The following is a 25,378-nucleotide window of genomic DNA, read 5'->3' on the forward strand; positions in this document are numbered from 1 at the left end:
ATGCAGTCCTATTCAGACCGCCTCTTCTAATTTTTGGCTGCCATTCCAGCTTCTGTTTATTTTACTTCAAATTAATTTTGCACCAATAATAAAATAATAGTAGTTGTAAAGTTATATTGTCTGGTTTATTCCATCTTTCATTTTAAAATATGGTTTGTCAAACTCTGAAAAGACTATTTTACATCCACACTAGTTTCCTTTAGCAGTCAAAAGCAAAAAGACCTGAGTCAAGTCAAAATGCTTGGCACCATCCACGCCAATATTGCATACATGTAAAGAAATATACCATAAAGTAGCTTTCAATAAAGTTAAAATAATGCTGCTCCTGTTCTCTTTCCTGCCCGTGTTGTGTTTCCAGTCTTGACTTGGACCCGACATGCTTTTAGCTGTGCTTCCGGGGATGAGGGGAGTGAACGCTGTCAGACATTATGATAATTACAGGACAAAGAGAAATCCCTCTGCACAGACAAATGACTGGAAGTTAAACCGCTTTAGGAATAAATTAATGTTGAAAAATAATTCATTGTAGATATTTTATTTATTTTTTTCTTTCAAAAAGTCTGTTTACAGGTTTGTTTTTTGCCTACTCTGTCGGTTTATCGGTATACAAATGTTTGATTATTCTTATTGCCTTTTTAATACCTTATGTTCAAGAGGAAACCAAACCTGTCATGTCCGTATTTAAAACATTTTCTTCTTAACATAAGTTCAACTGATCCCCCCCTGTCCCCATGAGCCTTTTAGGTAACATTAAACTGTGTGATTGTCTTTTACACTACTTTCTTTTCTTTGTTCTAGGATCTGCATCATGCCTTGCAGGCACTTAAAGACGAGAAAGAAGAGATTAAGAAGAAGTTTGAGGAAGCCAAGTCTAGGGTTATCCAGTTGGAAGAAGATTTAATCGGTGTGACTGAAAAAGGGATTGAAAAAGAGACTGAATTAGACAGGTATGGGCACCTGCTTAGCAAAGCACTTGTTTTATAAATTAAGAAAACATTGGGCTCTAGAATAGTGGTACTTTGTCCCCATGTATGCTTGGGCTGTATAAGTGGTGTCATTTTAATTTCTGCATTCCTGTTTTATTTGTATGTATGTATATGATGCTTTTTCTTAAAATGTAAATACTCAGGCAATTGTTTTAATACAATAGGACACTTAAAAATGACATTAGTCACATGTATACACACTGATTATACAACATCAAGGCTATCAGAGGGAAGAAATATGTAATTAAAAACACAAACCAAAAATAAATAATTATATGCAATTCAATTTTAGTATCAGGGACAGAATGAAGAAATTGACACTGGAGAAGGAAAATCTGGAGTTGCAGCTGAAAAATGAAAAGGATGAGAAAGAGCTGTATAAGGTAGTGTATCTCAGCCAAGGTGTTCACATTTCTGTGGTTTAACAGTCAACTGTTTATGATAAATGTTCTGAAGCAAGCTATTAAATGCATAATTTGTAACGTACCAGAATCGGGTTTTTTCTGCACTCATTTGAATTGCATGTGAATCCCTGATCCCAGACTTTCATAATAGATTATAATTGTAATTAATATGCTTTCAAGAAGGAAATTATAATTGAGTTACAAGGTCTGGCTTTAATATTAATGACTCGTTGCTGAGTTACTGTTCAGCGCTGTTCACCCCTGCTGGTGCAGCTTATTGAAATTTAAACTCTGTAAATCCCTTTTATTAGATTATCCCGAGCAAAGTTAGTCCTGCTCTTCTACCAACTTTCATTTTAGAGATATTTTTCAAACGTATGCTTCTGCTGAGATGCTGACTGTGTTTTGAAGCACATAAATGCTTCAGACTCTGTTCAGTGATGCTTTATTTTTTTATTTTATGTATTTTTAATAAAACCATGAATATTTCATTGAACTATCAGTTATTTAAAGCGTTTTAACTTAATTTAAAAGCAGGGATTATTGTTTTATCTGATGTGTCTTTGACTATAAGTTATCTGTTCTATGTTTTGTCAGCTATAAAATAGGATGTACTGTTAGATCGATATCAGTAATTACTTAAGTAAGCTATCAATTTATGTGAACTGTAGATGTATCTGATAGGAGAAGGAATTATTTTTAATGAATGCCTTTGCTTTGCTCCATTATTTCATTTTTTTTGGCGGGGTGTTCATAGATCCACTTGAAGAATACAGAACTAGAAAACACCAAGCTTACTGCCGAAATCAAGACACTAAAAGCAGCGGATGTAAACAAAGAGAATATGCTCACTCAGCTCAAGGAAGAAGTTGGCAATATGAAGATGTGCCTCTCAGAAAAGGAGAAGCTACAGAGAGAGATACTTACAAATACAGCCCCCAAGGTACAGCGTCCTCTTTATTAAAATACTCCTCTTTGTGGTACTTGATCACAATAACACAATAGTTATTGTTGACTGCACTCTTTTTCTCTCCAATCTTGAATATATTGTACTCTGAACGCTGCTGTAGTTGAAATAAACTCAATAGTATCTGCTGATTGTAGCTTCTCTGTAATGGTAAAATAACGCGCCATTAGTGTCCATCACTGGACATCCCTGAAGGTTTCCGCCGACTCAAGCCCTTCATCTCTCGCAGGGGGAGATTGCAACGCTGCGGGAACAACTCCGAAAAACAGAGGAGCAGCTGCAGGCCACCAGACAGGAGGCATCGATGCTGTCCGCAGAGCTGAGAGACGTGTCCAGCGCTCGGGACAAGACCATGTCCGACTTGTACAGAACCCGGCTGGAGGTCGACGCGCTTAAGATGAACCTATCGGACGCCGTGGCGGAGTGCAGCCAGAAGGAAGGACAGCTGCAAAAGATGAGGGCGGCTGTGGGGAAACAGGTGAAATGTCTTCAGCTTGTCCTGCAGGGGCTTGGTTTTAATATTCGTACGAGGACTGACAGGATAGTGTTTTTATTCCTCGATTTCTTTCATGGCCTTCTTAATTAGCTGTATTATCTTACAGTAGTATTTATCTTATGGTCTGTTTAGATTCCATGACCTTAAAATACAAGGATCTGTACATTTTAATTCTTTGTTTTATATTTTTGTTTTGTTTATTGAGCCACCAATTATTTACAACCTGTTCTGTTCTCAAAAGGATGCCGGCGAAAAGCAGAACCAGGTTGAACAGGAATTGCACAGGGAGGTTGAAGACTTAAAGCTCAGGCTTCAGATGGCTGCTGATCACTACAGAGAGAAGTACAAGGAATGCCAAAAGCTGCAGAAGCAAGTCCTGAAACTCTCTGACCAAGGGGTAAGAGTCTGTGGAGAACTGAAAATCAACTGAAGAAAGCCTGGTAGAAGTGCAGATTAAATTCTGAATGATTAGGTTAATTCTGTTAATCTATTCTGTGCTGGAAGTTATGGCAATGCAAGTCCATAAGTAGCTAAATTTGTTTTTAAGGTTATGTCAGTGAAAAAGACAAGGGCAGTACTTTACCCCCTTCAAAGAAACGCACGTGTTCGGTTTCTTTTTCAAGGAGTCAAAGAAAGCCGCAGTGGCCTTTGGCGTCGAGCCGACAGAAGCATCCCACCATCTCGGAACAGCTGCGGCCGAGTGTTCCCCCCCAGGTATGTGCAGCCGCTCTGATCTCATGGGATCGAACGCTGCGGGGCATCTGTGTCATTCACCCGGACGTGATTGTCTTCCTGCCTGATGAGTCACTGAAGTCATTTCAGCTGCGAACTCTCTGATGCAATCGAGACTGACGATAAATAATTTGATTTTGTGACATTTATAATTGTGTGTCTCAGGCAGTCCGGGTTCATCCGATATCGCGCTCGACCCGCTGATTCCAGGAAAACCCAAAGGCACGAATAAAGACCTGACGGAAAAGAGTGAGCGATACAAGAAATGCAAAGTGTTACTGGCTGTAAGTAAAAACCTACCATGATATTCACAGTGTAACTGCAGTCTTCCAAGTGGAGCAATAGGGGAAACTAGATGTAGCATTAAAAGAAATTGCATATTTGGTGTATAAGAGCTGAAGAACGTGGGGACAGTGGATAAGTGCATGAAAATAGTGTAAAGTGCATGATTTGCTTTAAGTAAAATGGTGTATATTTTCTACCGCATGAGAAACAGGAAGAGTATATGGTATTAGTCAGAAACACTTGACTTGTCCTGGTAATGCCCTCAAATTGCTGTGTAGGAGGAGAAGGAAAGAAGCAGCATGTACGCTGATGAACTGGCCAAAATGGAGCTGAAGTTGAAAGAGCAGTTAAAAGTAAACGAAAGCCTGAGACTGCAGTTAGCAGCCGAGGAAGATCGTTACAAGGTCAGTAACATCCAGAGCTCACTTCAGAGCGATGCACTGCGTTCAGCATTAGTAATCTTACACTAAAAGGCCATTTGAACTCTGCATTCTTCTCTGTAGGCCAGCATCTGTGTACCGAAGCTGAAAATAAGGGATTAGTATTTGATATGATCTCTGGATTAAGATAAATACATCGGCAACATGGTTTATAAATTGTACGTTTTCTAAAAGTAATTTATCTTTGTTTTATTTCGAGACTTCAGACAGCGCAACGTGTGCATTGAAAGATCCCTGACTTTTGACTTCTTAATGCAGTTGCTGGCCGGTGAATTGTTTAATTTGAAACCAAGTATTGTTACTTTTTGCTAGATAGAGATGACATTTATGTGTTGCTGTAATATGAAGATTTAAGTAACATTAACTATACAGTCAGTTTTAAAGTAATGGTTGACAAAAGTGGTATCCCCCACCCCCACATTCCAGCTGAAGAGTTTAACCAGTCATTCACTGAAATTGTATACAGTTCTAATTGGATTAAGCGGCTTGTCTTTTACTCTTATAAAGCATCCAGGTCCTGCAGGCGTAGAACGGTTACATTGATTTAACTCTTCTTTATAGAGTCAAGTAGCTGAAAAGGGACGAGAACTGAAGGAGTTGAAGGAAAATCTGGCTGTAGTTGTGAAAGAGAAGGAGGAAGTAGAGGAGGTATGTGCCAAAGTATGTTAGATATAGTGCAACAATTTTGATTACATGAAGTTGGCATGATTGAATGGAAAAACAATTAGGGAAATTTACAGCAGAATAAACGAATAGGTAGAACTGTTCTAACTAGCCCTTACAATCTGTTACTGAGACTTCAGAAGAGATCTATAGATTTAAGCTGCACTGGAATTTATTTTTGTGCTATTGACTTCACTTTTCTTTATTATTTTAATCTTGTATTTGAGAGATTAATGAAAGTGACATTCAGAGGTGTTATAAATAGCAATAAAACTTGACAGTAGCTACAGTAATAATACAATCATTTAATTTGCCTTTTAAAAACAGTTCTGTTGGAGTTGAGGGTGTTTTAAATTGGCACAGATCTGGATTTTGGCTACGTCTTTATAATTAGAGTTGTAAAGCAAATAACGTATTTTCCAGTTTCCATTCTTAACCACCGCTTACGACATACTGACATATATGTGTTAAGGCTTTTTTGAAGAAAATTGAAAGGTAATGTAATAGTTGGTTATAGGGGAAAGAAGGACAATATTTTGAGGTTGAGACCCAATGAAATTGGCGCCTGTTGAAAACATCAATAAAAAGCTGACTGAATGTTCCTTTGAAAACGAGACAAGTTCTTAATGAACAAGATAATTAAAACTGTTTGTAAGCAAGTTCTCGTTGTGACTTAGTTTCAACAAACTTTCAATTTTTTTTAAAAATCAAAACAAAAACATGTTGAACAGTTTTGTAAATCTGGAGTCAAAGGAGTGCTAATTTACATGACATTATTACTGAAGCATGTTAACTGCAAATGTTGGATTTGAAACTGATTAAGAACCATTTAAAAAGCAGACAAAATTAAACGGAACTTGACTTTGCTAAGAATGCATTTTTAAATGGCCTGCTTAAAAAAGTTTACACAGTGTGGCGGAGTAACAGCCCCGGATACACTTGAATGTAGAGATTTTTACAAATGGGTTTTTTTTTTTTTTATATATACAAATACAGTATCCAAAACTCTTAGGCATTCGACTGAATAGTTATAGAGGGAGGTCTCCCTTAACAAGGTAAATGTGCTCCTGTAAATGACCGTGCTCAGGAAACTGTAAAACGATAGGAATACGGTTTATAAAAGATGTTGTGTTCCAATAATGGTAAATAATAGTAAATAAGTGTAGGAAACTAAATAAAAAACTAAACGCATTAGCCTTTTATTTAATGTCTGTCGTAAATAATAATAAACAAATGTAATATAATTTACCTTAAAATACTTGTAATCCGCTTCCAAAACGGCGATAGAGAATACAGGGAGTGACTTAACACATTTGTTGTTGAGGGGCAGGTTGTCGATTGTCAGTTTAGAGTAATTGCGCACTCCCACCCACCCCCTCACCGGCCTGCTCTGAAACCTTGACTGTGCTCAGTGAATCTGTTCATTATTTCATGGTGTTGTTCTGAAACTGTGGTAACTGCAGCCGTGTTAAGTGCAACCTCCCTTTAATTACGTCATTTCAATTTGTTAACCTGATTTGGCATCACCAAACTTCTCAGAACCCATTTATATTTAGGCACCAGTTTTACGATTATGCTATTATAATTCTATGTTAATGAGGTGTAGTGCATGTTTAAATCCACAAACATGTATGTGTATCTCCTATTCTCAGAAACAGGTTTTGTTTGCTAAATGATCGTTGATCTTGACGATCTGCTCTGCCTGTGTTTCTCAAAGGAGCTGAAGAAGACTGAGTGGCAGACAGAAACATGTGCAGCGGAGAAATCCAAGACGTCCCAGCCCGCTGACGGCTCTCCGCCCGTGTACCTGCAGTACCCCATCCCGTACTCCCAGGAGCCCCCTGCCCCACTGGTGCCCATCTGCCCCCCCGACCTGCACTATGGAAACCCTTACTCCACTCAGCACATCAGAGGTCTGTTCCTGTAGGAAGTAATGCTGTAAAATCATCTAGTGGAGCAGGATAATGAGAGAGAGTGTGTGTGGCCCTATTACACGCCTTTATACAAGTTTCGCATTGAAAATGTATCTCTGGCTGTCACCGCACGGATAGTAAAGCGTTTGTGTTTCTCATTAGCGGAGATGGAGGACAGAGGAAGGCCGGGCTGTGGCTGTGCAAAGACGTGTCGTCACACATTATAAACAGCATCTGTCGCTTTCTTTCTCAAGTGCCGCCCCAAACGAGCTGCTTTCAAAAGGGGCTGGAGGCTTTGAAGTTTAGATTTGCTTTTGGTTATTTAGGTAAGATAGTGTATTAAGGTAATCGGGTGGATTTTTCCTTGCAGGTCGATTGTGGTGTTGTAAAAAGCTGACTTGATGCATTTAAATCATTCACCTGAGCTTTTCCAGTTCGAGCAGTATAATAAGTATATTATAAATGATCAGTCAGTACGTTTACATGGCAACGGTTTTCTGAATTTTTTGTGTTTGTTCGGAATTTGGAACAAATTCGGAACTTACAGTATTCTAAATATGTTAGAATAAATATTCAGGATGTTCTGTTTACATGCATCTGAATCACTGATACAGATGAACCACAACACCGAATACACAATGGATGTCGATATACATTACATGATGAATTGCCTAAACCTCAGCACTCTCTCCTCTGTGTTGATTTGATACTGTAGACATGCAGGATGATCATTCAGTCATTTCTTGGCCCAGGCTCTTCATTTCTGCTGTATGATTTTTATTTTTTCCCTGGCATTCTGTGTCTGATGCTTAGATGGAGCAGATGGTGAATTTTCTTCCGACAAGATCCACAGACCTCCTGTAGGACCTCCCTCCTGGGACAGCAATGTGGTTTGCATTCAACCCGCGCGCAACCTGAGCAGGCCTGACGGACTCGAAGACCCCGAGGAGCTTAGCAATGTAAATACGAAAACCCCTCCATCCCCAAGTGGAATAAATTCTTCCACTTTCCCAAAAACAGCAGCACCTGTCAGTTTCAGGATTCAGGCGGAGGCTCTGGGTGAACAACAAAGACATGCCTGGGAAAGAGAATTTACATAAAGGTTTAATTAAGCCTGATTTCCAAGAGCTCATTAGTTGACAAGAATAAAAATAATTGGGATACTGTTACTATCTATTAGACTAATAAAATCGAGGCTAATTGCTCAGAGAAGTTGGAAGATCAGCTCATGGAAATCCTATCATTACAGTCCTCTGCTCTTTGCTAGTACAGTAGTATCATGACCTGTTTCTCGTTTAGTCTAGTTTGCTGCATTTAATTGCTATTAACCTTTGCTGAAGCCGATCAGTGTTCAGACAGGCGTGGTTTTACCCTCATTGCATGAAATCCCTAACAATGAGAAATGAACCTCACCTTCCTGACTTCCGACTCCAGCTGTCAGCCCCAGAGAATAATTAGGAGAACTGTCAGAAGTTGCAGAGCTTGTTTGAAGTCCATGATGTGTGCTTAGCAATGTTAGCCACCTTGCGGCTCATTGTGCATGTAGAGTTTGACCATTCCTAGTGTACACATTACAGATGACAAGCTCTTCTTATTTGAATCATTTGCTGCAGTTTAATTAGCAGAGTATTTGTCCTGATCTCTGGGCTTTGTGCTTGCGTTGTCCTCTTGTGCACTCGGAGGAAATTGTGTGCTTATTTGCTGTCTGCTAAGCAGTGCAATAAGAGGACATACTACGGCATCCGTCTTTTAATACAGTGATGGCTAAATGTTTACACTATTGTTGTGTTTGTGATGGGCATCAAAACCGAGTAGTGGTTGGGGCTCTGGACTTATAACTGGAAGGTTGTGGGTTCAAATCCTGGGTGGAGCTGTTGTACCCTTGAGCAAGATACTTCACTTAGATTGCTCCAGTAAAATGCCCAGCTGTATGAATGGGTACAAATGTAAGTCGCCCTGGATAAGAGCATCTGCTAAATGACAAATAATGTAATGTAATTCCTCAGTACGTTATAACGCATTTTAATTAGTATTTTGTCGGCCTGACATTAAAAAAGTGCCATTTGAGTAACATCAGACAGTGAATGAAAATGAAGAAAAAGAAAATCTTGTGAGATGCGTCTGTGCGATTGTGCCTACCCTGTGGAGCTAATTAGTATTTTTGTGGTTATCTTAATACACAGTTTCATACAGTGTAATTTAGTTCATTAATGGTGTGAACTAATAACTTGTCTGTTGAAACATGTAAACAAGTCTTTAAAAGAAACACAAGTTCCATCAGAAAGGTTATTTGGACCCAACTTTGTGCTTTAGTCTTGTTTGCTTGTTTTGTATGCTCTAATTAAGCAATTTCAGGGTAAGAGTTAATTGTTTCTCGTCTTCCCCTTGCTTATTACTTTATGTAATCGTAATTACAATTTATATTTGCCTTTTAATTAAACCCATACACACAAATGAAAGGTTTATGGTAATGAGAAGCAAGGCTGCCGAGGCTCCCAGGTGTGGGCTGGCATGATTTAGACACCGGCACCAGGCGTGTTCTCCCCGCCGGTGGCGACGGATGTGTGCCGTCGTCAGCTCAGTGTGTGTCTGGCCGTGTGCAAAACACCCACCGGAGCCGTTTAACGGAAGTGGTTGGAATTGATGCAGGTCTCTTTTATTTGTGAAGTCTTTGAAATCCAGAATGATCCAAAATGAAAAAGGTTTGTGTGGTGTAATGCACAATTAAGTTAAGAGACCGAGCATTTAATAAAAGACGTGCTTTTATGTTGTCCTTTATTTATTTTTCCTTTTTACTTCTCCTCGACTGTGTTGGTATTTCCAGTAGATTTGAGAAGCCCTGATTGCAGTGTTGCCGTCTGAGATGAGGAGTGAAGTGTCTTATTTTTTTTCTTCTCTTCACCAACCCCCCCCCCCCACTCCAGATTGATTGATTAGGTAAACGGGGGAGCCGAGGCAGTATAATTAGCCAGGCAGTGCAGAGAGAACAGGAGCTCTTGACTTTCCCTACAGGGGCCACAGGACGGATTATCGTGCTGCTTGCTCCTATAGTAGCTGTGATCGTAGAGAGTTACTAGACAGGTATTTTAAAATGGGGGGGAACTCCTAATGGGTCGAGTGTGAAGTTGATGTCTGCAGTGGGGCGCATTGAATTGTGCCGATCGAATTCATCCGGGTTTTCAGGGCCCCGAGTTCATGCACTGAATATTAGACGTCAATCCTAGATACCTTAATAATCCATCCTCTTCAAAATTGCTGGACGGCCAATCAGCTTCCACTGACTTTGTATTTAGTTATTTTATTATTTTTTTCCCCTTCAGAAGAGAGACAATCAGTGCCTATTTGTAGCTCATTGCAGATATGATGTAAAGGGGAGTTTGGAGGTTAAGGTTTCTTCTCCCTTTTCCTTCACCCCCCCCCTCCTACGACGATCCTCGCAACTGTTTATGTCCTGTTAGCGCTCATGAAACGAGAGCGCTGCTGACAAAGCTGATGAGAGGAAGCAACCCGAAAGGGCAATTTAGCTGACGTGCCTGACTGCAGCGTGACATGTGTGACACGCTTGGCTGGCGATAACTGCATCTGCGGATCACTCACAACTGACCGCTGGGAAGCCGGCGCGCAGCACTGGAACAGTGTTTTTCCTCTAAAATTCAAATTGACAAACACTGCAGAACAATCCGTGAAGGCTCTGCTGCTCGCCAGATGCATTTAACCGTCTTAGTCGCTCCGAAAGGTTATTATGACACGTAGGCGCTTGCATATCCTTGCGTAACTATTTTGGTGTGACGGAGAAGTGGTTGTCCGTGACCCAGTAGACTCCACCTATACAATTGTAAGGGAATACTAAGTGAGCGGTTTCCTGGAAAGAAAGGCTGTGCTGTTTAGATGGTCATTGACTGTTAATAGAAAGTCAGTATGGATCACTATTTTGCTGCATTTAAATAAATGTTTGCATATTGATTCAATCAGTTCAGTGCTGTCTACAGATCCGTGGCTCAATTGTAGAGGAACGGCTTTTTGTTTTCCCATTCCCATTCTGCGTAAAACATTTTATTTGTAACAGACCAATTGTTATTGAAACCTATCGGTTCCTTGAAAAGGCACTAGTGGATGTATTTAGGTGAAGTAACGCATTACACCGCAACAATGGATGGGATGAAGAGGTTGTTGAGTAGAGTAGTATTGGAGAGATGGATGGGAAATACGGTACACAACAAATAACTCTCTACATTTCAGGGAAATCAAAAGCTTGTAGTTTGTGCTGCTATTGAAAACCAAAAACTGGCATTTATGTTATCAAAGTATCAAAAGCAGAAAGGAGTATTTCAATTGTGTCTCAAAGGAAAGAGGTGTTTTAAGAAAAAGTAGCATTTGCTAAACGTGTGTCCTTTAGAAACTGTGCAGATGACGTTTTTGAACGCGCTGCTGGGTGTCAGAGTGAGTTTGTTGTGGAAGAGGTTGAGGGGAGATCTTAAACAGTTAGGAAGATATTTATAAGAGCTTACCATGTATTTTATTAGAGTGCTATGTTAAAATGGCATGTTATGGAGACCACAAAACATAATCATAATCACACACAGGACATAATAACAGGTTAATAAAATAGCTATGAATTTATATTTGGTGTTTTTAACCTGAACTATGAACAAAAGCCTGTGAACTAAGCAGCGTTCTTCTCCCAACAAATCATGTTTTTGGATATTTTCTTCTCTCCGTGAACACCGATATGGACTTTAAGTGTAGTGACTGTATGAAAGAAGCAGTGTTCACATCGAGCAGCTCCTCCACTGTGCTGCGCTCACACGGCTGTTTCTCCTCCTCTCTGCAGGGCGAAGATGCTCCAGAGAACTTGCACTCAGCCGCCCGTGAAACTCCCACTTCTCTGCTTCGTGACGGCCGGGCTCACTTCTGCTTTGATTCTAGGTAACCGGATCTATCCCCCTTAATGTGTGTCTTTATCGGTTAAATGGCTCTTGACAATGATGGACAGATGGGCTGACTTAGGGAACAGCTATATGTTCTTTCGGCTGTCAGCAGAGGAGGCTGCTAATAGACATCTGATTTAATTCCAGCACCAGGGCTAAACGCTTGGAAGAAAAACACAAAGACTGATTTAAAAAAATATATAAATACAAATAATCACATCAAATTGTTTTGTCTGCTTACCGGTGCTCATGGGTAAACATTATGGCCGGGGGTGGAGATGGCTGGTACTTGTGCCGTAAGGTTTGGTTTGGAAGTGTCAGATGTCTAAATAAGGAGCTCAAATATTCTATAGGAAGTCGTAAATGACATGGAAGTTCATAGGCGTCCATTGGTGTCCTGTTATCTGGGAGTGTATCATTGCTGGCTGCTGTTGTGTGCTAAATAAAAGCCTACGAAGGTATTTTGCTCAAGGGAAGCAAAATAAGATGGTTCAGGTGATAACCTTGTCCCCCCTCAGATTGTTGAAAGATGGCCGGTGCTTTTTGTGATTCAATTCTAACATGTTTTGCACGTGTGTTGTATTCATCTTGGATTTTTTTTTTTTTTAGCATCGATGTGCACAAGAGGTGTCCCCTGTGTGAAGTCATATTCCCCCCCAACTACGATCAGAGCAAGTTCGAGGAGCACGTCGAGAGCCACTGGAAGGTGTGCCCCATGTGCAACGAGCAGTTCCCCCTGGACTGCGACCAGCAGCTGTTCGAGAGACACGTGCTCATCCACTTCGACGGCAACCCGCTGAACTTTGAATAGATCGTCTTTTTTTTTTTTTTTTTTTAAGTTCCTAGGATGCGATGTAGCTATGAATTCCAGCAGCACCTTCTCTCTCTGACCATCGTCTGTGGCGCGCACAGGTGGTTGCACATCTTACTCAGTTTGTGTTGTCATTGCAGTGGAAATATACTCATACTTGCATGCTATATACGTAGTTGCCTATGTAGAGATTCAGGTTTATTTTCCGTAAAGGCAGGATATCTGAAAGTTAGTAGTGCAGTAGCGCCGACAGCGAAACGGAAATCCTGCCACGCCTTTATCTGTGCAAGATACCAGTGCCGTGTAACTTCATCCGTCACTGTTTTAACCCTGCTGATGGCAGAACCTTGTGCAGATCAGCTAGGATCTGCTGCCCAAGGGTTTAGTTCAGTAGAAGACGGAGTTCCTTGCTCAAACTGGCAGCGCCCCTCTCGTTGCCTGTCCATAAGGTAGACGCGTCTGTAACATTGCAGGAACTCGGGAAGGATACTGAGTCACCATTTACTTTTGGGCTACTGTTTAGTTTTGGCATTTGAGAGAAATGATTGTCGGCTTCTGTCTATAAAACCATTAATATGGATACTTAAGATTAATGATTCACTTTTAAAATGACTCTGCAGTACAGCGTGGATGCTGGCGGTAATTAAAGCATTATACGATTATACTATAGAGGAAGTGAATTTGTTTTAGAATTTGTTCTATACAATACTGAAATCGTAATATTAGCTGCTCGTTATCTTCCTGCTCATGGGTTACTCTGGGACACGGGCCCCGATATAGAACTATCTGCATCCTCTGGCATGTAGTTAACATGTTTTACAACACGCATGGACGATTTTTAATTTATATGTACTGTTGATCTAATATTCTTGTTAGTTGCTTTTGTTTTCTTGAGTTACCCTATTAAAGTGCTTGTAATAACTTCATCACAAGGTTGCTTTTCTTCTGTTCACTGAGAGTATTTGTGTCCAGCTGCTTCAGGGCACCGTTTCACGTTCACAGGGTTGAGTGCAGGATGTCATTACAGAGCAGAAGGAAAATCTCAAAGGACACATCAGAGGCATTTTTTTATTTTTAAATGTAATTGGATTTACATTTATAAAGCAGCTTTTTAAAGAAAGTTTTGATTTAGTAAATTGCCTTCGGATCCAAAACATAACCTCTGTTGCCTTCATACACAAAGGAACATTGTTCTCCACAAAACATACGAAAATATAATTTAAAGCACTTGCACAGACACGTTACAATACATTCACTATACACAGTATATCAAAATAGTCCCCTCCTTACCTGTTTTATAATACTGTCACAATGTTAAACTAAATATAAACTGTAATTCCATTACAATATTCATTTACATGCAGTGATGACATTTTTATGACTGTTTAGCAAACCCATCCAGCTCTCGCCCGTGTGATCCGGAGACAGGGCTGTACGCATCGCTTTCCTTTCTGGACTCGTGCCGAACGCCACGCCGGGCTGGAAATCTCCAAATAGGGCCAAACTCACAGGAAGTGAGAGGTTTCATCGCCTGCTCGCTCGCTCCTCTCGCCCTTCAACTTGACCATTGTTCCACATACAATACTCCTGTTTTTATCCCCCCACAGCTATGCCACAGCTGTTTAAGACATGGATGACATCCAGTGAATTATCAATATCTGGAGACGGCAGAAAAAAAAAAAAAAAAAAAAAAAGGGGGGTTTTGAGGTGTCCTACAAAGACACCAGAACACTTGGTCCATGTTGGTATTAAACGGGACGTCACTGTGCCAGAGGAAGGCCGACATGCCCAGAGAGACGCTGCCAGGACTGTCTTCAGATTACTCCTCGCGCTGCATGATACTGGTTTCCAATACTATTGATAAGGCTCACATTATATATCCCAAGAGAGAGTCACTCACTGTAAAGCTACACAGAATTAATACATTGGAATGCTGTGAACTACAATACAAGGCAATCAGAAAATTGTATATACCTATATATATAGATATCTATATATATATAAAATGCACAAATTACAAAAAAAACAAAAAACAGGAGGTGTGATGAAAACAAATTCCCTTGACACGACTGCTCCCTCCTTGCGTGAAATGCGTCTTGATTTTCGATTCCCGTCTTTGCAACCACAGGCACATGCTCGTACAGGAGTCACACATATTGGCAACATAAAACATTAAAACACTATTGGCAATTGGTTAACTACAAAGTGCTTAAAAACTTCACCCGGGCTGATGAAGGAATAGTTGCATTTCCCCATGAAATCGCATCTGCAGTGGAAACATTTACTCTTTAGAAAGATGGCGCAGTTCACTCTGAATACTGTCTGGTGGTTTGGGCAGGATGTTGTGCACGAACGCTGGCAGATTGTGACCACAGATCTGCGCGTGGCATGATCAGCAAAAATCAATGGTTTTGAGATTATTAATCTGGGTACTTGAAGAGACTGAAGTGGCCTTATTCGAAACCAGATGTCTTAAAAGCGAAATACAGTATAAAACAACTTTTTTAGGCTATCAAAGTATGTATATATGTGTATTACATATCCATATACACACATACACATACAAACATATACATACATACATACACCATTATACTTTATATATCAGGTAATAATCCATGTTATATTACAAACATTCAGACTTTTTTTATCCTGTTGTGTCTCAAACTGCATCGTTCATCTCAACGCGGTCAATACACTGTGCTGGGATGAGCCTAAACACGTGACGGAAGTTTGTTCTCATGGTTTGATCTCCCGGATTTCCTTAAAATTAGACTGCCACCCCCCCGCCCTCCGCTCCTCTCTCACTGCAGGACGTGTTCGCCGCGCTAATCCAGACTAGCTACTGTGGAAACTGTCCCAGACAATTTTTCTAACTTTTTTTTTTTTTTTTTCTTTGTTTTGCCTTTTTTTTTTTTTGTATAATAGCACCTTATGTCAAAAGTAATGAAAAATAAGTATGATAGCTGAATGTGCAAATGTACAAAACCATGACCTCTAGAAAGATACATCATTCCAAATTACAGAAGAAGGAAAACGATAAAAAAAAAGCATGCAATCAAACTGTAGTGTACTTTTAAAGGGCTGAAAATGGTTTCTCCTCCGAAAAGGTGGCTGTTCTAAAACAAAACAACGAAACGAAACATCAGCGGTTGCTGGTGAAGGTTCTTGGCACAGTTGGGACCAGCATCTTTACTGCTGCATCTTCCGGATAATCTCGGCGGACACCGGAGGATGGAAATTGATGGTGTGGTGTCGGAGACCCTGAGCAGCCTTGTAACTCTTCCCACAACGGCACTTAAACGGTTTGCGCACACGGATCTGTGTTCTGTGACCATTCTTGGCATGGTATTTGATACCATTCACATTCTGCAAAACAAGACAGAAACAAACACGTAAATATATATATATAATGACCAACCAACAGGCTTTTTCCAATATATGCATACAATTTTTTACAATTTCACATAGGGTTTCAATTCTGTATACAACATCTTTCACGTCGTTGAAAGTAACCATTTATTTTGGTCACTCTGAGCTTGCATACCCTGCGAGTTACAGAAAAAACAAGCAAAAGTTTAGAAATGAAATTGATTCCTTCCATTCCAAGGCAGTGAAGTTAAACATCAGTATTCAAACCAGCACTCACTTTTTTCAGTGACACCAGAGTTTATCTATCGTGACGGCATGATTACACAGGCTGTACACACTGAAGACCAATCAGACGTCAGGCCACAACGAGAGCAGATAACACCTCGCTTTAAGATGAGGATGAGAACAAAAACAGCAATTTAAACATTTTAGATAGGTGTATTTTTTTATTAAAAGGACTTCATCGTATCCCAGACTCACTCCCGCTGCCCAACTCTGGCCACGTGAAGGATTGTGAAGTCTAGGACGTCCTGAGGCTTTGAGACAGCGATACGTCAATCAAGGGAAGACGCATCTTTACATTCCCTCTCAGATCTAGAAAATGCCTTCGCTTGGAAATTATTTAATGGACATCATATTTCACAGCTCTCTCCACCGACGATGGCGGACGATCACCTCCTCACGTCTCTCCTGAAGCCCGTTAAAGTGCCAGGAGTCTCCACACCCGGCCTTTCAAAGTCGGCCCGACATGATAAACATCTGCGCCCTATTTGTGTTTGACAGTTCCTGTAATGATAAGTGGATTTTATAATTTCTAGATTGATCGGCTGTATAATTATGTCAAACGACGAATGTGATTTATCCCTCGGCGCACATGCCATGTATGAATGGAAAATCTTGTAAAATTTACAAGCCTGTTTGATGTGGATTGGATATGTGCATTTAAGAACATCTAAATCTGAACGCAACCTGCAACCAATTTGCTAAATCACAGTTTCAACACAAGGCAATCCCTTAAATCTCCATTGACAACTTTTTTTTCCTTTAATTTACATTACTGGTTTGACTTCTTCCCCAATCTGCTGAACAGTAGCTTCACTAAAACGGTGTTAAAGTTTTTATTGTTGTATCAAATTACATAGGACTCCTATTTGCACCTAAACAGATTTATACAGTTATTTTAATAGACTTATCACCGTGGCAAATGTGTGTTTTAAGGCAAATGTTTTTTCCCCAAAATAATGGAAGCATCGGTGTTTAAAAATGGTTGAATATAAAGATCCTCAAGCCTGTAAATCGACAATTATTGGACAGAAACATCACTTTTTCATAATGCAATGTAAATCTACTTCCCTAGAAGAAAATGTGTATATGTACACGCACACACTGACACACACGCACACGCACACGCACAGAGACACACACACAGTCATGTGATTAGTACACTGAAGTAGATCAATATATTAAAAACACAGAGCTGGTCTAAGAGTGGAAAAAGCTAAATAATACTATGAGAAGCCGTGTGATTCGCACTGCGCACAAATCAGAGGGAAGCGTGTCGACGCGGATCAAAGTGCTCTTTGTTTCCAGCCCGGCTCTGAGCCGTCAGCCGCCAGCGCCAGGCAGCCCGTCTTCGCGTCGGCCCGGCTCTGCGCTCTCCCCGGCTCAGACTCATTACCCTTTATTTGCTGCTTCTCCATGTTTGTCAGGCCCAGCATGGATCATTAATTCCTCCTCTGTCTGGCTGCTCCAGCACTTAAGACGTGCCGGACAGGCCTCATGCATTCGAGATGAAGGCAGAGAGATAGCAGGAGCAGGCAGGAACGCCTCGGTTATATGGGCAATAAAGAAGCGGCCCTGGCAGTCAAACAGAGCCCAGACAGGATGTAGCAAATTACAGGGTGATTCTTCCATCTTTTCTCCCCTAAAGAGATCCTCATCGCAATGCCTGGCTGCCCTCTGGGGAAATCAGCTCTTACGATTACCACGGTTTGTTTCCTTCCTGAACCACACATTCAGTTTTACCATTTTCCCACCCTCCCCATACGGCTGCAGCCATAAAAGCCTCCAGTCAAGTAGCACGCTCGTGAGAAGAGCCCAGATCAGTTAACTGTTGCTGTACATCCGACACAGCGATGCACAAGCCCGTGGACGGCGGCTCAGACCCAAAACAGACTGACACTACGATTTCCATCTTAGAATTTATTTATTATTCATTAGATTTCTTTAACCTTGTTTAGTTGCCTAACTTGATTAAGGGGGTAAAAAAAATTTGTATCCTCCCAAAGACTGAACTCTCTCAATACGTCCCTGGTTTTGATCTCTCCTCGCGGCGGGCGAAGGCAGCTGCCCCTCTGCAAACCATCGCTTCCTCCGTTCTTCCCAGTGACTCAGTGGCTCGGGAAATGTGACATTTGCTTTGAGTGTTTTTGCATCTGCAGACCGTTTTCTGGGTTCAAATCATTTAAACCGAAACATGTCGTCTATAGCCACTAAGACAGCGGACTGCGATTGATGACTTACAGTAATAGTCACTGGGTGCTGGTGGAAATATAAATGTCATGCGGTTGTGTAGTGTGTGTTTTTCTTGTCCTGCTTACCCAAACACCTACAGCAGTGTAAATAACCGTAAATAGTCAATAACTATAGCAGTGTAAATAACTGGTTATAACCGTAAATAGTCTTGTTGTCATTCATCTGAACTACTGTGTTTATTTAGAGAATATATATATTTTCTGTGGCCAGGCAGGAATAACTGGAATGGTTTGTCTCATGTGGTTACAGGCCCAGTGTGTTTCCAGCTCCCGATCCCAACACACTCTGGACAGGCGCGCAGTGTGAGTGCGTCGGCTCACCTTGTATCTCTTCTTACATCCAGGGACAGGGCAGGCAAACGGCTTCTCGTCTCCGCCGTTCATGCACATGGAGCTGAGGATCGACTCAGAGCTAATTGCACTTTCCGTGGTCCAGGACTCATCGCTGTCCGATTCTTCATAGTCCACCTCTTCCTCGTCGTATTCGCTGCCTAGGAGAGCAGAAGACCCACGTTAGAGTTGAGACACAAGGGGCTGACAAGGTGGTCCACTTGGAAAACAAGAGTGTAGCTCAACGCTGACAGAGGCATTTGTCTTTCCCTTATCCTCCCCCGATCACAAGGCCCGTTCTACACGTGTCGGAGATGATCCCTTCTGTTCAAAACATAACTAGAGGTGGTACAGAGCACCCTTTAAAAAAACACCCCCCACAGGAACACCAGGTGACTCAAAAGGCAGGCAGAGGAACAGAGAGATAATCCTATTTAAAAGGCGGCACCACGTTCTCCTCTGCAGCGCCTCTGAGAGATCATTTCACAGCACGTATGGACACAGCGATGGCCGCCGTGTACGACAAAGTGTGAGAGGTTTATTTATTCATTGATTTTCGGGGCGGGGACATATTATCAGGAACACGTAAGGTACGCTGCCACGAGATACTGCGACTGAGAGGATATCATTCTTTATGAGGAACTTAATATACATGTGTGATTTTAACCCTTAGCAACATTAACGGTGCCGCTAGGGAACTGTAGGTTCGACTTAAACCTAGGTGTCGAAATAGCAATGCTGACCTGCAGGGGGGAGTCTTACGAATTGGGACAAATAATGAGCTTGGACATCAACTGTCAACTGTCCACAAATTCTGTATCATGACAGATATATCTGACTGTATGAACATAAAAAAAATATGAACAAAATAGGAAGTCCTTTTCACAAAGATCTCCTTTGTATTAAAGTTACACAATGTGTGTTGCATTCTGTTACCAAGGAATTAATACATAATGGCTCTTCAATAAGGCCCGTTGCCAAAATTACAGAACAGGAAGAAACGGATTAAAAATATACATCTTGTAATATAACAAGAAGCCACCAAGGAATTCTGCCTAATGTGGAATTAAACACGACTGACTGCAGGCCCTTAGGAAATAAATTGCTGAGATCTACCAGGATTTATTTCCTGGATATGGTTTATTTCTGAGAAAATGCAGAGGTAAATTCATAAAGCAAGACAAGCAGAACCAATTAATATTCCAGGTATGCAGTTTCTTCCTCTCCCGCCGAGCGGCGATGCCGGTGGGAACGCGCTGCGCAACGCCACTGCCTGTGCCTGCGGGACGGGCCCTGCTGATTTACACCCGCCTTCATTAGCAGCCAGGGAGAGGGAACCTCACACAATTTACATTGTGTAACACCTCTTTTATGAGTGATGTGTACAGTTTTTGCTTCTTGATTATTATATATATACACACGTGTTTATGTAGATCTATATCTCTCTCTATATCTATAATGATTTAATAGAACAATTTTAAATGACCTCTAGGCTGGTCTGTTCCAATCTCCTGGAACGGACCTCATGGTGGGGAGGAAAAATACAGACAAAAACCCCAATAAGCTAAAGAAAACACTTTCAGAATATACTGTGCTCTAAAACACTTAAATCTTTAAGTGGAATCAGCACATATTTGAAAAAGTTGGTGGTATGCAATTTCTACTCCCCTGCAATGCAGGAAATTTTCCACCTTAAGTCACAGGATGCTAATTGAACCCTGGCACATGTTTAAAGACTGTTTTAACAAAGTTCATGCAGGAATTAAAAACATTTGTGCTGCAGAAACGAACATCTGCTGTGCACCTAAAACACATGAAAATATCAAGACGTTTACTGTAATTAGCTTCACGTCGCTGGGAGTTGGTTTGATTCTTTGAGGAGATGGAGAGGATTGGCTCGAGTCCGTGGGGAGATTCTTCGTGCCGCAGTCTTTAATGAGAAAGCCCTCACTACATGTGCCTGTAAGGACACTGCTCAGTATTTAAACTGGTAAGACATTTCAATTAAAAGCCCTTTCCATTGATACCAGTGGATATTGACGCTCTGTAATGTCATCATAATTGGTAGGAAATGTATCGTATCTCTGAACTATACAGGTGTATCCGCGCTTCCTGCAGTCCTCGTTTTCTCTGCCGACGACAGCAGCCCGGAGGGATTTGTGTAGGAGGGTTGCCATGTCCCACGGTTTGCCTTGTTAGCGGCAAAATACCAGACCCATTAGGATGCAGAAACTAAGGAATACAACTATGTGGGAAAGAATTTCCTTCAAGAAAGGGTCTCGGGGTTAATTTCAGCCCCTGATACCAGCAATTCAAAAAATGAAAAAAAGTCCAGATTGGCCGGAGTTTTAATAACCACAAGAAATATAACTATGGCCACTGATGTAGAGAGAGAGAGAAAATAATCTCCATATCAGACTAAACATGGGAATAGTTAGTAAACGGATTCACACAAATGAATGAAGAGGCACCCAGGGCTACGATGGCCTTTCGAAGTCTAAGTTTGGAAATATGCATTTTTTGCTCCACTCGCCTGGCTTAACTAATAGCTTTCTTAAGACATTTGGCAGACAAACGGCTCCGAAAACATTTCTGAGATCGGGCCCCACCAGAGCTCCAACACCAGCCCTCGTTTATTTAGCTAATTGATATATTTCTAAGACTGTGCTGTCGTAACTCCACAATGTGAGGGTTTCTTCATGTGGGGACTTTTTACAGGGCTCTTAGTGACATATTTATGACTCACAAAATTACAAACTCTCCTAAATGGGATTAAGAAAAATGTATGAAGTCTTATGAGATCCGACTCGTTTTATTTCAGACATTTTTACATAAAATTGGCAGGTTTTTATGGTAATTGGGACCCCCCAGCGACGGATTCCTTTAAGGCACCAAAGAGACCATCAGGCCCTGCTATCTTACTCATATCTGTCCACTCCCTACAGCACGTTGCTTTATTAATGAGGGGCACAGTAAGGGCCCTCGGGATGAGAACACTTTACAAAAACGTGTTCAAAGAAATACACATTTAAACATATAACAATGCTAACAGAAATACTAACATGCAACATTTTATCTTATTATTACAACACATTTTTAAAGTCTTCTGCCACAGTAATCAGGGAACTAACTGGATTTGCAGGAGACATTTAATGAACTGTTAAGAAATCAATCTGTCATAGTTTCCCACTTCACAATAAAGTAGGATTTTAACAATTTCCTGATCTGCAAGAAACCCCATTCATAGGTGTAATACATTGCATTTAGATACTAATATCCCCCCCACATATTAAATACAAATTGTATGCTCACAATACCCTACACATTTTTTATACCTATTCTGAAAGTGCAAACTATATTAAAAAAATAAATCTGGTTCATGACTTCAGTCAGTGCTTATATTGTCATGTTCAAACCTAGCTGAAGGCTGCAAATCCAACTCGGCATTTTAAACGCATAATTACACTGCCCGTAGCCCACAACAATACACTTCCCATGAGCAGCCAGCCTGCCGTCCACACCGCAGCTGTATTTCAGAGACAAACCAACTGTCTTCTCCATCTCAATTACATCATAGGGTGCGTCACATGACAGGCGTGTGATTTATGACTTCACCCCAGCTGTAGGGAAATGCGATTTGGGGTAAAATAAACAATCCCCAGCCGCAAACCTGTGCATTGATGGAGTTCAATTGACATGCAAAAAAGCTCATTCCCTCGCAGTGACGGCAAAGGCACTGATCAGGGGGTTTTCCTACCCAACAGAGCCCTACGCACCGCACTGTGTAATTCTGAACCCAAAACAAGGAAGAACACAATGCAGTTGCTGTATAATTAAGTCAATCACAAATTACAGCTGCTGAATGTTGTGAGGCAGAACAATATCAGGGAATGTGTTGTGGGATAGAGCCGTCAAGATACTGAGGATAGAGGAGGGAGGCCAGGAAGAGACACTAGATTTTTTATTTGTCACTCTGCATATTACCGGGGTGAATCTATGAGATTTTGCCTACGTGATGCTCTGTCTGGGCATGAACAAAAGCCAGCGGCCGGTTCAGACTGCTCCTCACGCACCTGACAGACATCCGCCAGCCCCTGGTGCGCGTCCGCCGGGCCTACCTGTGGGGGTACTGCTGCGGAACGACGAGGACGGGGTGATTGGGGGGGTGACAGGAGGCGTCAGGCTGCCGCTGCTGTGGCGGGGGGGCGTGGACACATTCCCGCGGGACACTCCACTGGACAGGGTCAGGGACAGCTTGGGCTGGATCTTCTTTTTCAGGGATTCCTGCTCCCGACGGGCTGCATCAGTCATAAACCTGGGAAAAGGGATATATTATTATTATTATTATTATTATTATTATTACTATCACTTATTTATTTTCTAAAACCCGGGATCCTGTTTTAACAACACCTTAAATAAAACGAGCGCAGTGAGACAACACAGCAGCCACAGATCAGCTTGGCTTCAGCAAGGCTCGTTTCTATCTGTTGAAGGAGAACTGTACAATAACCTCATCAAATTTAGGGGGAGAGAAGCCGCAACAAGGTTACTTTGACACAAATAACCGCACACAGTCTTCTACGTCAGTGTAATAGATGCTTTGTTTCATTACAATTTGATCTCAATTTGTTTTTTTGGACATATGACAGCATTCCTCCCAAGTTTCTTTGGTAGGGAGAGCAGAATGGAAACCTCTTTCCAGCCATGAACTCTTCTGCAGGACACCTCCCAACCAGAGGTTTGGTAGTCAAGGTGATAAACTGTACACAACAAATTAAAAGCAAAAAATGATTAAGACTGGCATTGTTTCCTGATTTCCCGCAAGTAGATACTGTAAAATACTATTTGCACAATTGTTTGCATTCACACCAAGTTGTTTTCAGAGAGTACCAGGCTGATGAGTTCAGTATGAAACAGAGGGCTGGTCTCACAGCAGAAGGATGCAGACTGGGTGCTAGCCAAGCTTCATTTCCCACCGTTTTCCCAAAAGAGTTTATTTCTGTAAACAACACAACTTCCAAGCGCATTTAGTTTGAGAAGCTAGTGTGAATCCACAGCAGTTTCTTGGTCTTTCTAAAAATACAATTTTCAATTTGAAAACAATCAATAATAATGTCCCTGTACCTTTAAGAATTCCCTATACATGATGTAATCGTCTCTTCTATAGACTCAACCTGAATATCAGAGAACACACACGAAAAGTGCATTTAAAAAACTAATTTCTCAACATGACTCGTACAAACCAGCTCCTTCTGACTGTACATATGGAACTCATTCTTTCAAAGAATTGTACTTTTGTGAAAATGTGTCGTAGGTTTAAACTTGAAGAGTCTTGTAAAATCACATTTTTTAATAACACCCAAATAAAACAATCTCACCATAAATGTGTGGGGCCCTGGAGTATAAACGAGGTGGCTTCATTAGTGCTTGTAGGGTTTATATGCATTGGTGGGGAAATATGAGCTGAAGTTGTTAATCTGTTTATTTTTGAAAGTGGAGTTCACTTTGTCACATGATGAAAAGATAATTGGGAAGCTCTGCCTATATGGTCATCTGGAATGCCTAAAATCTGGCTCACCGCAGAAAAATGAAGAGAGACAGATGTTTAAATAAAACATTAGACAAGACATGACATAATGAACAGTCTTCCTCCTCAAACAGACAATCTAATAACAATTCTGGGCTGCTGTTTCCGATGTGGTTATTCGGCGGTGGATGGAGGATCCCGTTTAAATGTCACAGTGGCAAAATAAAGCAATTTGATGCCTCATACTGGGAGCCCGCAACATATGCGCATACAAATAAGACAACACCCTTTAAAACCGTGGTCAGCCTTAGGAAGAAACACTCCCATGTGAGCCGTCCTGCGCTAGTGTCCCCCTGTAGGATCGTGTCATCTCTGCACTCAGGACTATATTCTGAAGTCTAGCACACACAGACTTGTTCAACTGATAAAGCTTTACTGTTTGACGAAACAGGAGAAAAGTAGGCCACAGATCAATGCTTAACCAAGATATGGGTAGAACCCCTGTTTATTTAAGAAAAAAGGGTACCAGGGATTACACACACATGCTGTGTCTCTCCGGGAATTACAGATAAATTCAGACCACATGAACTGACATCACCGCACATTCGCCATGGAAGACTTTCATAAATGACCATTAGTTTCTCCCTGTCTCAGACCTCTCTGGCCTGCCAGCGTTAAGCATCCCATTCATGTGGTCGGTGTGCAATACCTCAGCTTTATATGGATCATACAACAATTATTCCTTCAAATACTTTCCAGAGAAACATCTAAAACAATATCTGATCACAAGGGATTTAAAAGGGTGTAGATTATTCGAAGAAAAATGTACTCCAGTTCTCTTATAAGCTCTAATTTATCAATTGCCTGTGAAAATATACATTCTTATTCTACTGAACACAAGATTGAACAGATTGGAAAGAGAAAGCGCACCCCATGGTCCTCCACACCTCCAGTTTAAGGTCGAAGCGCCCTGTAACATTGTAACAGCAA

General features: G+C 41.2%; 2 protein-coding genes across 4 annotated transcripts in view; one reads left to right on the top strand and one right to left on the bottom strand.

Moving 5' to 3' along the window:
- The window catches only part of tax1bp1b (Tax1 (human T-cell leukemia virus type I) binding protein 1b), a 28,489-nt gene extending 14,938 nt beyond the window's left edge, over window positions 1–13,551 (top strand). Inside the window, exons 6-18 of one of the 3 annotated variants that reach the window (XM_066715651.1) lie at window positions 799–947; window positions 1,279–1,369; window positions 2,148–2,333; window positions 2,587–2,835; window positions 3,095–3,250; window positions 3,477–3,567; window positions 3,751–3,869; window positions 4,149–4,274; window positions 4,872–4,970; window positions 6,691–6,886; window positions 7,700–7,845; window positions 11,718–11,812; window positions 12,424–13,551. In XM_066715651.1, coding sequence (XP_066571748.1) covers window positions 799–947; window positions 1,279–1,369; window positions 2,148–2,333; window positions 2,587–2,835; window positions 3,095–3,250; window positions 3,477–3,567; window positions 3,751–3,869; window positions 4,149–4,274; window positions 4,872–4,970; window positions 6,691–6,886; window positions 7,700–7,845; window positions 11,718–11,812; window positions 12,424–12,625 — 1,905 coding nt within the window. In that variant the 3' untranslated portion in view covers window positions 12,626–13,551. The remainder of the gene's footprint in view (window positions 1–798; window positions 948–1,278; window positions 1,370–2,147; window positions 2,334–2,586; window positions 2,836–3,094; window positions 3,251–3,476; window positions 3,568–3,750; window positions 3,870–4,148; window positions 4,275–4,871; window positions 4,971–6,690; window positions 6,887–7,699; window positions 7,846–11,717; window positions 11,813–12,423) is intronic. The other 2 variants (XM_066715652.1, XM_066715653.1) reach the window with 2 other exon arrangements.
- Window positions 13,552–13,667: 116 nt separating this feature from the next.
- jazf1b (JAZF zinc finger 1b) overlaps window positions 13,668–25,378 on the bottom strand; it is a 51,658-nt gene continuing 39,947 nt past the window's right edge. The window contains exons 3-5 of the mRNA XM_066715654.1: window positions 22,980–23,176; window positions 18,853–19,022; window positions 13,668–15,994 (exon numbers count right to left, since the gene is read on the bottom strand). Coding sequence (XP_066571751.1) covers window positions 15,818–15,994; window positions 18,853–19,022; window positions 22,980–23,176 — 544 coding nt within the window. The 3' untranslated portion in view covers window positions 13,668–15,817. The remainder of the gene's footprint in view (window positions 15,995–18,852; window positions 19,023–22,979; window positions 23,177–25,378) is intronic.

The sequence above is a fragment of the Amia ocellicauda genome, chromosome 10, assembly GCF_036373705.1.
Source record: "Amia ocellicauda isolate fAmiCal2 chromosome 10, fAmiCal2.hap1, whole genome shotgun sequence".
NCBI lineage: Eukaryota > Metazoa > Chordata > Actinopteri > Amiiformes > Amiidae > Amia > Amia ocellicauda.